The sequence below is a fragment of the Scatophagus argus genome, chromosome 23 (assembly GCF_020382885.2).
Source record: "Scatophagus argus isolate fScaArg1 chromosome 23, fScaArg1.pri, whole genome shotgun sequence".
In the NCBI taxonomy this organism is placed as follows: domain Eukaryota; kingdom Metazoa; phylum Chordata; class Actinopteri; family Scatophagidae; genus Scatophagus; species Scatophagus argus.
In genome coordinates, this window is record NC_058515.1 from 9,669,000 (window position 1) to 9,682,929 (window position 13,930).

General features: G+C 44.0%; 2 protein-coding genes across 4 annotated transcripts; both read left to right on the forward strand.

Moving 5' to 3' along the window:
• The first annotated feature begins 289 nt into the window (after positions 1-289).
• bcl6b (BCL6B transcription repressor) lies at positions 290-5,005 on the forward strand. Of its 2 annotated transcripts, none has more exons than XM_046380392.1 (12): positions 290-487; positions 778-855; positions 968-1,194; positions 1,438-1,686; positions 1,790-1,924; positions 2,133-2,313; positions 2,483-2,694; positions 2,783-2,889; positions 3,027-3,125; positions 3,217-3,347; positions 3,800-3,937; positions 4,069-5,005. In XM_046380392.1, exons 3-12 carry the CDS (start codon positions 980-982, stop codon positions 4,207-4,209), a joined length of 1,608 nt encoding a protein of 535 aa, XP_046236348.1. In that variant the 5' UTR covers positions 290-487; positions 778-855; positions 968-979; the 3' UTR covers positions 4,210-5,005. The 2 variants fall into 2 exon arrangements, with proteins under 2 accessions (XP_046236348.1, XP_046236347.1); XM_046380391.1 differs by having other exon boundaries at positions 299-487; positions 2,982-3,125.
• A 2,235-nt stretch (positions 5,006-7,240) lies between these two features.
• Positions 7,241-13,722, forward strand: slc16a13 (solute carrier family 16 member 13). 2 transcript variants are annotated; one of them, XM_046380396.1, is made up of 7 exons: positions 7,242-7,405; positions 7,652-7,814; positions 9,482-9,727; positions 10,172-10,315; positions 10,437-10,693; positions 10,937-11,468; positions 12,187-13,722. In XM_046380396.1, the coding sequence occupies exons 3-7, from the start codon at positions 9,499-9,501 to the stop codon at positions 12,408-12,410; spliced, it is 1,386 nt and encodes a 461-aa protein (XP_046236352.1). In that variant the 5' UTR covers positions 7,242-7,405; positions 7,652-7,814; positions 9,482-9,498; the 3' UTR covers positions 12,411-13,722. The 2 variants fall into 2 exon arrangements, with proteins under 2 accessions (XP_046236353.1, XP_046236352.1); XM_046380397.1 differs by lacking the exon at positions 7,652-7,814 and having other exon boundaries at positions 7,241-7,405.
• The last annotated feature ends 208 nt before the right edge of the window (positions 13,723-13,930 follow it).

Sequence of the window (13,930 nt, forward strand, 5' to 3'; positions counted from 1 at the left end):
ACAGTTTCCTCTGTCCTGGAGAGGGGTGAAGGATAGGAAAGCGTTGGTGGGGAAAAGCTGGTGCTCTCTGGCTTACTCCTGGATAGGCAGGCATGTATGGTGTTTCCCCAAGGGTCCTCATACATATTTTTTCAACATGACACAAAAACACACTATGCTTTCCTGCCATTACTTTGCTCAGAGCTATGGGGGTTTAGAAAAACTAATAAGCCACTAAAAATACTTGGAGCCCGGGGCTTGGGCCAGGGCTTTTCCTGCGTTGCTTCCAGTATACACGTGGGCCATTGAGGAAAGAGGAAACGAGCAACTCTGGTTGTATGGGGGCTTCCTGCACGATATTATAAAGAGCTCCCTCCCTTCAGCCTCCAGTCACAGTGCTGATCAGAGCCAGTGGAGGCTGTGGGTGAGTTAGACTGTCGACTGAACGCTGAGCCGAGGGGTTTGACGTCAGTGAGGCACGCGTTAGTTCTCGTCCCTGCTGGTCGGGGTGAGTTTACGTGTTCCTGTTTGCTGAGGCTGACTTGTTTGCGTTTTAAGATTTTGTCCGTTCTTGAGTAATCCTTAAAAGTTAACACTTACATTTAGATTTTGTCAGATGTTTGATAGTTTTCAGCAACTGTAAGGTGAATGTAGGACTTAAAAATGGTTGAATTTTAGATATTTTAAAAAAAATCATCTCTTGAGAAGCTCTCAGTATACTGCAATAATGTGTATATAGAGGCTTAATTATTCAAGATAAAGATCAAGTGGATGTTTCTTATTTTTTTCCTCGTGCAGGTACGAGTAGGGAGCTGGTCTCACCTAACAGATGTGTCTGGGACACTCCATACTATTTATTCTATCAGTTACATATAGGTAAGTAAGTTACTGTTGGGCGTCATAAAACTCATAAAAATTTAAACTCTGTTCGATTAAACCTAAAAATTCCCATTGCTTGCTTGTATCATATATAATGCCATGTCTGCAGGTCCCAGCAAGCATGATGGAAGTATTGGACGGATACAGGATCGACAGAGTGCATGAGATGAGGGCTGCTGCCCCAGCTGAGGGATACGTGAAGGAGTTCACGCGCCATTCAAACGATGTACTGCTGAACCTGAACGAGCTGCGGCACCGCAGCATCCTGACCGACACCACCCTGGTTGTTGGCAATGTGCACCTACGGGCACACTGTGCTGTGCTCGTGGCCTGCAGGTTGGTGCAAAGGCCAATTTCATCAGATAAACACTCTTTTGAAAACCTCCTCAAACAACTGAAACCTGAAGACTCTTTTTTCCCTTTTATGATCCAGTCATCTTTATGTTTTTGTATCTTTGTTCTGCTTTCCACTTGAGACATCCCACTGTCCTCTCCCTCCCATGCCTTCCTCGCATTTCTGATTCGTCCTCTTTATTTCAAACACTGTAATGGACACAAACTCTCTCTTTCTTCTCTCAGCGGGTTCTTCTACTCGCTGTACTCCCACCGTGTGTTGCTTCAGGGACGCGGTGGCGGCAGGGAGCAGCTCATGACCGTGTCTCTCCCTGACACCTTGGACCCATCCAGCATCTCCCTGCTGCTCGACTTTATGTACACCTCCCGCCTCCCTCTGACACCAACCATCGTCCCTGGGGTGCTCACTGCTGCAACATATCTGCAGATGGACCACGTGGCGGATACCTGCCGGGATTTCATGCAGCTGCACTGGTGAGAGAACATCAGCTGTCGGGCCAGGGTGGATTTTGCGGATGAATAAATACTGTGATTCCGACTGGGTTGATTTCACTGTGCAATCTTGCATGTTTTTCAGCAGGGAGAATATGAGTGCAAGACACCCTCAACTGGAGCTGGACTCCAGGGTGTCTCTAGCCTCTGTAGCACCCAAAGGAGGGGACCTGCCCAATCCAGGACCCCAGAAATTACTCCCAACAGAAGTTGCAACAAGGTAGGAGAACAAAATGTGGAACTGAAATGGTTAAATGAGCTGACTTTGGCAGAACGATCACTCTGGGTGTGACTCATACATTTCCTACGTGCTTATCACATCGAGTTTGTGTTTACAGATTGTCGCAAGGCTGCTGCTCTGGTTTGCGAGCCTTTGTTTGTTGTGAGGATTAGCTCATTGCGGCACACTTCCTTTGTTTCTCCTGCAGGGTCCCTGCAGAGGCAGGGGGCTCTCTCAAGCCAGGGGCTTTCCCGACCTGCCAGCTTGGGTCAAAGGTGCTGAAAGGAGAGCCTGACTCCAGCCCGACTCCGTCTCCAGACAGCCCCGCCCGCTCCAGCTGCCAACCAAACTCTCCAGCAGAATCCAACACCTGCAACAAAAACCTTGTAGTGAGTTTAAGGAAGATTAAGCAAATTAAAAATGTAAAAGTTGTTCACACAAGGAGCCCTAAGAGAGTAATTATCACCAAGTGGTACTAAATTAGTCTTTATTACCACTGGGAAGTTTTGTTTTACATTTAAATTGAAGCATTTAACTGCATTTTGTTTATTTCTCCAGAGTGATGTGAAATCTTTCCCGGACCCAAAGGCTTGCAATTGGAAAAAATACAAGTACATTGTCCTCAACCCACTGTGTGCAGCCACCACGGTGAAGGAAGAGGAGATGGAGGAACCGCAAAATCTCATATCACCCACTGCAGACAGGATGGGCTCCACAACTAAGGCACCAACAGAGGCGTGGTCTGGAGAAGTGCCTGGTCAGATTGATAGGTAAAGCTCAACAGAGAGAATTATGACATGACAGGGGAAAAAATAAACTGAGTTTAAGCAAACATGTAACGCCTCATTTCTTCATTAGACAGGGGCAGGCCTCCTGCTACGAGGGTTCTGGCCGAGCCCCTCCCCTGGGGCCACCCCCCTCTGTGGATCACCCAACAGTGCCTCCCACACACAAGGAGGGAACAGGTATAAGCCAAATCTCCTTCACGTTGCACACATTTTCAATATCAATATGATCAAATAATTAATTGCGTATTTGTATTTTTCTGCTTCGTCAGTCTCACCCTCCACTGTTTTCCCAAACCTGCACCCCACTGATCCAGAAGCTGCGCACCACAACCAACATGCCATCAAGCGCGAGAACTACTATGTGCCCTACTCTTATTCTGGCAACCTTCAAGGAACAAAGACCGTCTGCTCAGGTAAGGCTTTAGAAAATCTCTTTCTCCTACTCTATCTTTCACTTTATTTATTTAAAACCAACAGCTGACGCTGAACGCTTTGCCACGGCAGGTGACAAGCCGTACCGCTGTAATGTCTGCGGCGCCCAGTTCAACCGTCCTGCCAACCTGAAGACTCACTCTCGCATTCATTCAGGAGAGAAACCTTATCGCTGTGACACGTGTGGCGCTCGATTTGTCCAGGTGAGGGTTAACTTTGTGTGATCATGGGCACATTTGTCAGATTGAGGTTCAATTCAAACCCAAAGTTAGTCATTCATTTAATTGAAAAATTACAGGGAACAAAAATCATCCCCATGATCCCTATTTTTTTGCAGCCACAGTGTGTAACCTTTTGTGTTTAAACTCTAGAAGTTAGAGGCACCACCTGGAAAACAGCTGAAGTCTTACCCAAGAAAACATTTAGTTGGATGTCTGACGGTTCTTTAGGGCTACAAACCCAATTGCATGGAGAAAAAATGTAATATTACTAAGCTCAGTTTCAAGCAGAGTATGAGTTCTTGTGGGCAGGAAGCATCGTGTACCCGACACATGGATTCAGTCTGTGGAGTCTGAGGGTTGAGGGAGATAACCTTTTTTAAAGCCGAATCTTGCTGTGCTTCTCAGCCTTTTCGTGTGGTTTATCCTGGTGTTAGGTTGCCCATCTGAGGGCCCACGTTCTGATCCACACTGGGGAGAAGCCGTACCCCTGCCACACCTGTGGCACCCGCTTCCGCCACCTGCAGACCCTGAAGAGCCACCTGCGCATTCATACAGGAGAGAAGCCTTACACTGTGAGTCAGAAACACACACCGTCCGTTTGAGACTAAAACACAGCGTGTCACACCAGGAAAACCACAGAATGTCCTTATCATCGCTCTGCCGTGCCTTTGCTTGTTTAATCTGCTCACTCATTGTCTTTTAGTGTGAGAAGTGTGACCTTCACTTCCGCCACAAGAGTCAACTGCGTCTTCACCTGCGCCAGAAACACGGGGCAGTGACCAACACTAAGATCCGCTACAAGGTCCTGACTGAGCCCTACCAGCCCATTCTGCAGGCCTGCTGAAGAGGTCTGACCTCAGCCTCATTAATCACGACCAGCATGGTGCTCAGAACAACTTAATGATACGAATTAGGTGATTATTCTTAACTTTTAGCAGACTGGTTAGGTGACCAGCTTGGACAAAATGATGTCAAACTGGATTCCATTTGAGAGAGAAATTTGCAAATGTTGGATGAGTTTGGGAGCTTGGAGCTAGCATAGCATAACACACTGCGTGGTAGAAATCTGTAGGACTCATTAGAAATCCTGGGTAGCTTTTCTGAGATGGACATGGATTTAAGAAAAGTGTTTTTGAAGGTCTGCGAAGGGACGGAAAGAGGGGAAGAAGGGAAGAAGAGATGGGAAGAAATTTGGGATGTGCGTACACTGAATTTTGACAGGATTGTGAACAGTTTGAATGAAAGATGATGAAGCAAGTTTTATAAAGGAGAGGTGGTGAGTTTTTGAGAACATTTGTGAGAAGCACTTAATCAGCATTATGTTATTGAAATTTTCTTCTTAAATGTGTATTTGTCAGATTTATCTTAAATCCTGAGGCCTGGGGCCTGCGTACCATTAAAAAAAAAGTGCAGTGATATCTGCTTTCATAGTCCGAGCAGGCAAAGGACTTAGTTGTCTTGTACTGACCTTAAAGCAAATAAATTAAATTATGAGGTTTTCTGACATTAGCAATTTAAACAAGATGACTGTAAGCAATTGGATAATTGATAATATTATTTGCATTTGTATGTTTGTGTTCATTTGCTGGACAAAGATGGTTTTGTACAATTTAAATTAAATCATTTCTATGTCAATTGGAGCTTTGATGTTGAGTGTCTCATTTAATATCAGTCGCTGACATATGTAATATTATATGTAAACAAATGGTCACACTGTAAAATTTAAAACCTCTATGGAATAAAAGAATTGGTCACAAATTGCTGACCTGCATATTTTCCAGCTTTTTCAACAGTGTAACTGCTGCTCTCTCTGTCACACATCCCTCCTTCAGCCTTTCTCCTCCCTGGACTTCCTTCCTCTCATTAGTACACTGTTTCTACCCATGAATCACGTCTTCTGTTAACTCAGATGTGTCCCACCATTTTCCAGATTTTGTTTTTTTTCTTGGTGCTTTTGTGGAAACAATGAAGTCGACGGCACCTGTTTCCTCCAGGTTCCTAAAGCCGGGTACTCACTCTACCAGTCCACAACACGTGTGAGAGCTCCCTGGTGCTTCCTGATGCCAAGGGGGTCGACTGTGGAGGGGCTGCAGACTCCTGCTGAACTCTCCCACCCTCTGTTGTCCCCTGCTTCCTGCTCCCTGATGAGTTGTGGCTAGTTGGGCTCATTGTCCGTGCTTAGCACACAGACGTTGGAAGTTTGACGGGACTTTCCAACCTTCAGTCCCCCCCCCCCCAACTGAAAAAATTAAACCTATGACATGTAGCTTTTCCCATCTGTGGCTCTGACCGCAAACCAGTCCACAAAAGTCACAAGATGTTTGTTGAAAAAGAATTTCATTCAAAACTCTTTCAGGAAGTGAATTTTTCATTGGAAATATGTATAAATTATTTCAGGAAGTGAGTATTACTGGAAATGTTTCAGTGGCTTTATTGAAACTGCACAAAATCCAGGACGACAAGTTGATTCTTTGTTGCATTAGCGTGTTTCGGAGAAGTATTTTCTTCCTCAGCACATAGAAAAAAAGAAGGAAACAAACTTGTGACCCTTTTTCAAACTGTGGCCATGGAGGAAATCAGACAGCTTATATTCCTCTTACAGATAATACATCGAGACACACATACACTGCTCTATAGGTGTCCACATATGTGACATTTATTACAGTGGGAGAAATCAATCTCAAACTTTTAACTTTGATTTAGTATGAATTCTCCTCTTGAAAAGAGAAATTACAGCACATGTATCAGGGCCCTGGGGCAAACTTTTCTTAATTTACTTATTAGAGGTTCTTCTTCTGATTATTCTGTGTTGCCTCTATAAGCATGCAGCAGGTACAGAGGTACAAAGCAGACTACACATGGCAGCTACAGTAAAGTGTATTCTGCACAGGAACTCAAATACTGTTAGTGTAACTGCTATAGTTTCTATGCTCTTCCCAGTATGTGGTTGCCTCCCTCTGGTGTCAGACTTGTGTAAACTCATGAAGCTATTTTTGGTATGATACATTGTAAATGTATGATTTGAATGCACTTCCCACTGCTGTCTTTTGTTATGTGCTGTGATCACAGTGTTAACCAACAAGTAATACTGAAACTGAGAGAACAAACTGAGAAGGAAATTTATGTTTCTGTGGATCCTCCCTTTCATTCTGTTTTCTGTTAATGCTGCATTTTTTCCTGTTGCCTGAAGCTACACACTCATTTGTTTTCTAATAAAAAAGGGATCCATTCTTTTCTAAAAATCATGCACTCATGTGCTCTTCAAACCAGCAACAAATGCCCAGAAGGAAAAAGTTCTATTTATATGAGAATTGCATTGCATTTCTCCAGATAATTTTGTACATTCGTGATTGAAGTTTATTTAGATAGCCCAATATTACATATCAGAAACACGATTCTGCAGATTTAGTACTTTGAAATAGGCTTTAAGATTTTTTGTTTCACTTAAGACAAAAATCCCTCATATTCTGGCACATGAATGCATCTAAATACTGTGATCTGATTATAAGAAATCCCTGACTAACTGAAGAGGAAATAAAAGCATATTGTTGATGGATTGAATGGCCTGATGTATAATATTTATGTAATACAGAAACAAGAGGGTGACCCAACATTTCTTTACTGCACAAACTGAATTATTTACTATAAATTTAATATCTGAAACCATGTATGAGGGATTTTCATGTGCAAAAGACCTTCCTACTATGTTTTGTGCTTTTGTGTTACTTGTGTTACTTACTGTGTTATTCTTTCAAAGTCAATTAACTTTCAAAAAACAATAACACCCCAACAGTCTACATGCAGTTTACCTGAAACACTTCCACAGGAAGGCGCGCTTCCATAGGGAGGCGCGCGCAGTCCTCCCGCGTGAGGACTGCGCACGCGTGTAGGTTACCGGCTCACTCTGTGGTGAGTGTTGAACTTCTGCTATCCCGCTGCTCGTGGTGATAAGAGATTCCGCGTTGTTTTTTGCTATTTACCACACTGCATTTGGAGACTGTGGACCATGAGCTGCCCCGAAGAAAGCTGACAAACCCAGGGTGAGTTGTGTCGAGTTAAACTGAAGCTTTAATCAGGCTAACCGGATTAAATTTAAATAAACTTTGTTTATTTAGTCACACACGATTGTTGCTCTTTAATTTTTCACGCTAAACTTCTCTCATACCGCTATAGGGAAGACCTAACAGGCAACAGTTGACGAGCAATGTAGAAATATCCAAAAATGCACCAGCATGGTCACTACATCATGACAAAGTGTTGTTTTTCTGCTGTTTTAATAACAACAGCTTGTGACAACCGCTGCGCAAGCGCTGTGTGAAGCAAGCCTACGTCATCGTGCGCTACGCAGCCTACCTGTCAATGGCTGCGTAATTAATCATGCGCGAAGCCGATGGTCTCTGTGAGGCTGCAGCTGATTGGAGGAAAAACAGCGTCATCACGTGTTTGCAGGTGCGTGTGCACTAATGTCCATGTTGTAGGCTCACACAATCAATCATTGATATTGATTCATACGGACTGAAACGCAGATTGTTGGGTTTGAGTTTAGCACAGTTTACATGTTTTCAATCAGTGGAATATATTAAATATATATTAAAATGTCTCAGAAAGAAAGTGGAACTGAATTGTATGAGTCATAAGAGTGATAACAAAGGCCATCACCAGGATTTTAGAAATACCCACCAGGCACTTTTTACTCTTACTCTTTACTATGTTTATGTACATTTGTGATTGTGAATTTTCTGTGAGTTTGTGAAGATTTTTTATAAAGACACTTGGCGAAATGAAACTTTAAGACAAACACTGAGTCATATAGTGTGAAACCATACATTTCCCTGCTGCTTTTCCTTCACTGAAATCTAATGAGCGATCCCTCCGCATAAGCAGGTCGGTATCAGATTCGACAAAGTTTATAATGATATCAGATGATCATACTGTGCAAAAAAAGTTCAGCCCATGATGAAATCAAGGTATCGTTTTATTTTCTAAAGTCTTTGTGTGTTTGAGAGAGAGCGCAGAGTAAAATTCCTGTAATTCCTGTAGCATTGAAGTGAGTGGAATTAGGTTAGGAATGGACAAGGTCACTGCGCCACACTGCTTATTGCTTTGGCTCATTTTTACCTCACTACAGAGGGGAAAACAGTCACGAAGGATCAGAAGTACCCACTGTATGTGTGACAGAAATAATTAGTGAACTGTGCTCACACTGTGGTCGGATCCTGAACTGGTAACACTGATCTTGGGTGTTCACCTTGAAACTGTGCTGATTGTACAGATCTTCTGTGCTGCTGCTTGCGTGAAGCCTCCATGTTTAGAATTTGTAGCTTCTTTGCAGCATCATCCACATGTGAAGCTCATTGTTTTGATTGTCATTACACCATTTGACAGGCTGCCAGAGGCAAACAGCCAGAAGGTGATAATTCCAGTTTTCTGAGCTCATCGGTATCATCAAAGAAGAAGCACAGTCTTTATGAAGGCAGCTGGTTAAGTTATCAAATTAAAATGAAGGATATTTCTTTAGAGATTCTGGTAATGGCAGATCACAGGAAGTCTACAATGGGAGCATGTTGACAGCAGTGGTGGAAAGCTGTGGTCAGCGTTAGACGAGGAACTTCACTCGTGTTTGTGACTGTGGTTCCTGCTGCAGCAGCATTTTGTTCTTGAGGTAAAAGGGGATGCATGCATGTGATCAGCTTGTTACTGTCAGCAGCAACTGTGCCTGAGGAATACATTTTCTCCTGAAACTGTGACAATAATAATAATAATAATACTAATGTTGTCATGTCAGTTGTTGGTGTTTTCTTGTCTTTCACTATGTAGATTTTCTTGATAGCTGACCTATGAGTGCTTGTCGAAGTTCACCTCTCACCTATAACCAGCTCTCAAATGAAGACCAGCCTGTTTAGCATAGTCACACTCACATAGCCCAACCAGCGGCCTGTGAGAAGTTAATCATTAAGACTATTGACAGGAAGAGTAGACAGACAGCAGACAGAAAGAGCTGCCAAAGGAGAGAGCCAATCACTTGGATTCCCTGAGGCTCATATCTTCATGTTCTTAGCACTTGTTTTCTATTCTGAGTTGCCCCTCTCGCTGCTGCATTTATTTTATTTCTGCAGATAAATTTCTTTCAAACATGACCAACCGCCAGCCCAAGGCAAAGAGCCATATCGAGGAGGCCGAGGGCCCGGATGGAGGATGGGGCTGGGTGCTGGTCGGTGCCCTGTTCGTCAGCACGAGCCTCGTGTTCGGCCTGATGCGCAGCTTGGGGATCTTCTTTGTGGAATTCGTGCAGTACTTTGATGAGAGCGCTCAGGCCATCTCCTGGATCTCGTCCACGGGCCTGGCAGCGCAGCAGTTCTTCAGTGAGTCACTGTGTGTTAAAGTATGAGTGTGTTTTTTTTTTTTTGCAGGTATGATTGCAACCAACTAATCATTTTCACCATCGATTAATCTGTCGACATGAAACCGAGAGAAGCAACTTGATAATCAGTTTTGTTGACTGACTAATCAGCTATCATGCTCGTTGTTCTGTCATGCAGGTAACAAACATGATCATACCGTATATCATTTCTGTTATTAAATCTATACTGATCACTCAGGAAGAGGTGTACTTATAGAGAGGCACAGCTCTATTTAATATTGTAGTGGGGACTGCATAGTTTCTAGAGATGCCAGTTGTGTCAGGCTGAATTTGGGGAAAATGTGTTGAAATGGTGCACTGATCATGTGGAAGTTTCCATTTGCTAAATTTGTGTAGCTGTGATAAAGATAGTTGACTAATGGAGATGCGTTTGTTTGTTTTGCAGGTCCGCTGGGTGCAGCACTGTGTAATGCGTATAATGCCCGGGTGGTGGTGATGACAGGGGGGTGTCTCGCTGCTGTCGGCCTCATTCTGGCCTCGCAGGCCACCTGTCTTGTTCACCTCTACCTCACTATGGGTGTCATTTCAGGTAACATGTCTCGACTCGAAGCAGGTCATTTTTGTTTACCTGGTTAACTGTTAGCCGAGTTAATAGGTGAATACGATGACCTCTCACAGTGGTTCTCTCCTCCCCCTCTCCTGTTCCTCAGGTCTGGGCTGGGGGCTGGTCTTCACTCCCATGGTGGCTACAGTCATGGCTCACTTCACCCAGCGGCGCACCCTGGCGTTGGGACTGGGGTTCGCCAGCATCGGCCTCTCCTCCTTCGCTTTCAACCCGCTGTTCCAGCTGCTGGTCGAGACGTACGCCTGGCGAGGGGCCCTTCTGATTTTGGGGGGCCTCAGCCTCAACATCGTGCCCTGTGGGGCTCTCATCCGTCCACAGCGACGATCTGAAGCCCCGGCAAAGGTGAGACAAGACTTTACTGTATTACGTGTACCAACTTTGAGAAGTGTTTTAGGAAGAATTTGATGATATCAGAATCGCAGTCACACACTCTCAGACATCTTATCAGTCTCGTTTGGTGAAAATAAGACATTAAAGGCTTTATTTTAAATTTGAGCTTCAGCAAATGAATGCTGACCACACTTACCCTGATTCAGTCCTGCACACCGTCTTGAAGCTTTTAACATGAAAGCCCCCACCCCCCAGGTTGACTCAGAGAACAGTCCTCCGCGTACTTCGATGCTGCAACGAGTCTCGTCCTACCTGGAGCTGTCGCTGCTCTTCGAGAGGCCATATGTCACCTACACCTTGAGTGTCACTCTTCTTAACGTGGGCTACTTTGTGCCGTATTTCCACCTAGTGGCTCACAGCCGCCAAGCTGGTTTCTCGGAGTACCAAGCCGCTTTCGTCATGTCAGCCGCTGGCGCTTCAGACATTTTGGGCCGCATAGCGTCAGGCTGGTTCTCTGACCTGCGTCTTTTTCGGCTGATTCATGTACTGAGCATGTGGACGACGCTGGCGGGAGTGTTCATCATGCTGCTGCCTGTGGGCTCCTTGTCTGGTTCCTACTCTGCGCTGATCGTGATCAGCCTCCTCTACGGCTTCTGCTCCGGGGCGCTGACCTCTGTGGTGTTCGCGGTGCTGCCCATAATTGTGGGCGTGGAGCGCACGATGGGGGCCCTCGGGTTACTGCAGCTCATCGAGAGCATCGCCGGACTGCTGGGGACACCTCTGTCAGGTACGAGCACATCACATTATATCTCCCAATGTAGGTCATGTCACCTTGTTTCTTGTTATCTAAAGCAACTTAAATCACACGTGTTATCACACTGAGGCTCTGAGTAGTCAAACATTAACATTAACAGGAGTATTTAGGGTCAGCCTGTGCTCTTACCCAGTTTTCAGTTCATTTACAAGTTTTTTGACATGCACTCCCAACCTCACCACACAGCTAAAACAACAAAATGTCTTAAAGGGTCTTCCTCACCTAACCGTGAGTAGGATGTAACCACTCAGATAGAACCTGAGTTCCTGTAAAAATGGTGTTCAGTGACTGTCATTTCTTCTCAGTCTTGCTGACCTGAACCTGGACAACCTTTCAAGCATTAAAGCAACTCTTTTTTTCCTCAAGTTCCCAAATAAATCACATGATCACATAATCACTATGACTTGTCATAGTAGGAAGAGCACAGGCCACGTTAACGTGATATTTAAAGTGAAAGTGTCTGCTATGAAAACGTCTGCTCAGCTTGCAGTTTATTTGAACCGACCCTTTAAAAATCTCTTAATTTGGATGTTTGAATTTATGAGTAAACATGCGTAAGCCCTCGGAGAGTAAAGGCACAGTTATGCAATCAGATTGACTTCTTGTGTGCACTGCATTTAATTAGTTAACATAATGCACATCATTTATGCTCTTAGGTTCAGAATATTTTTTCCTGTCTCCATGTCTCAAGGGTTTCTCAAGGACATCACAGGCAACTACATCGCTTCCTTCATGGTAGCGGGTGGTTTCCTCATTCTCGGCACTTTGACGCTGGCCACTCTGCCTCACTACTTCTCCTGCACAGATCCGCCACCTCCTCAAAGAGGGTCCCTCAACAGGAAGGATAAGGGTTCACATACGGAGTTGGAGCAGATGAGTAGTTTGCCTCCTGACCCAAATCATAGAGGAGTTTAATGATCATCTTGTGAAATAACCAGCCTCAATAACCTGCAAGGCTGTGGAGTTTAAGGGTCCGGGAGCTTTGTTCAATGCTCCTCAGTCCAGCCAGTATGACGATGGAGCCGACCTGAAGACCCCATCAGTTTGTAGCTGTCATACCTCAGAGATTCAGACCCAAAAGTGAAGAAAAGAAGCTCACTGTGAAAACTCTGACATCCTGAAGGGGCCAGTGAGCTCCTCACACACTGTCACCTCAGTTTTAAAGTTTAGACCACTACACTCTGCCTTAAAAGGAAACACTGGGCATTTAAATGCGTCATTTAGCAGTACACAGAGGTGTGTACTGTGCACACTTGCAAGACAGGAAATGTGAAGGGAAATGTTTTCTTTTTGTTATTGTATTACATGCATCATCGTGTTTTACTACAAAACCAAAAAACAGAAAACTATCTTATTGCCCTGCCTGTTCATGTGAATGTAAAATGGAAATCTGATTCTGCTGCTGGAAAACTGAGCAGCATATTTCAATTTTGCACGTACAAGATTAGTCGACAGTTTAGCATGGCTGGATCAGTTCACACCTGGGCCTCTGTCCCTCCTGCTGTGCACCGTCACCTCCAACTAACTGTGAGGTACGTAATATGACAGTATTTTTCATAAACACTTTACAGATGAGTAAAGGACAATATCGCTGAAATAATAAGATTTAAAATTTTTTTAAGACCATATTAAAGCAGGACTTGTCTCAAGCCTCAGATAGCATTGTGCTTTATGGGTGTATATTCCAAAGATGCACAAAAAACAAATTATTGTCACACTAGTGTGTAATTTTTAGATTTATTAACGAATTCTTAATGATCGCCGTTAACACTGATTAATTATGAACTGCAGACACCAGTGCTGTTTGCAGCAGCTCTCCCTCAGACTCAGGACTTTCCACACCACACTGGTGGAGAAACGTTTCTGGGCAGGAAGACTAAGTGTACTTAAAACTGAGACTGTGTTTGTTAATTGGAGATGTTTTGGCTTGAAGAACAGCTGAATTAACAGCAGGTTCATAGGACAGAGACAACACGGCATATCATGTGACTCCAAGTACGCCATTTCGTCATACTGGCAGCTGCTGAATTGTTTTTGAAGCTTCGGTAATTGTCCATAGGTGGAAAATAGTTTTCTTGTTTGGCCGTTTGTGGTTCAAATCTGTTGTTCTACTCTTAAGACCTACTACTGAAACATCCAGGCTGCAACCTGACACTGTTATATGTTATAATGTGGTATTTTGTACTCAGCATTATTAAACAGCAACCTGTTTTGGTTTAATGCATTATTTAGTGTTTTTTGTCTCTCAGTCTTCAACATGTTAGGCAGGTCTTCTGTGGCAAAAATCACTCACTGTCAACTTGTTGCTGAATGATGGCGCCCTCTGCTGGCGAGTCGTACTCTTGACAGCAAAACATTGTAGAAACAAACCATAGCCATTAAAACAATTAGCCTAAACTTGTATTTATCGTTTAGAACTTAAACACATTTAAAAG

Excerpts from the sequence above, each read along its gene's own strand:
- bcl6b (XM_046380391.1), top strand. The coding sequence starts at position 980 with ATGATGGAAGTATTGGACGGATACAGGATCGACAGAGTGCATGAGATG. Across the intron at positions 2,314-2,482 it reads CCTGCAACAAAAACCTTGTA|AGTGATGTGAAATCTTTCCC; the intron begins GTGAGTTTAAGG and ends TTATTTCTCCAG. Across the intron at positions 3,938-4,068 it reads CAGGAGAGAAGCCTTACACT|TGTGAGAAGTGTGACCTTCA; the intron begins GTGAGTCAGAAA and ends ATTGTCTTTTAG.
- slc16a13 (XM_046380397.1), top strand. The coding sequence starts at position 9,499 with ATGACCAACCGCCAGCCCAAGGCAAAGAGCCATATCGAGGAGGCCGAG. Across the intron at positions 10,694-10,936 it reads GATCTGAAGCCCCGGCAAAG|GTTGACTCAGAGAACAGTCC; the intron begins GTGAGACAAGAC and ends CCCACCCCCCAG. Across the intron at positions 11,469-12,186 it reads GCTGGGGACACCTCTGTCAG|GGTTTCTCAAGGACATCACA; the intron begins GTACGAGCACAT and ends CCATGTCTCAAG.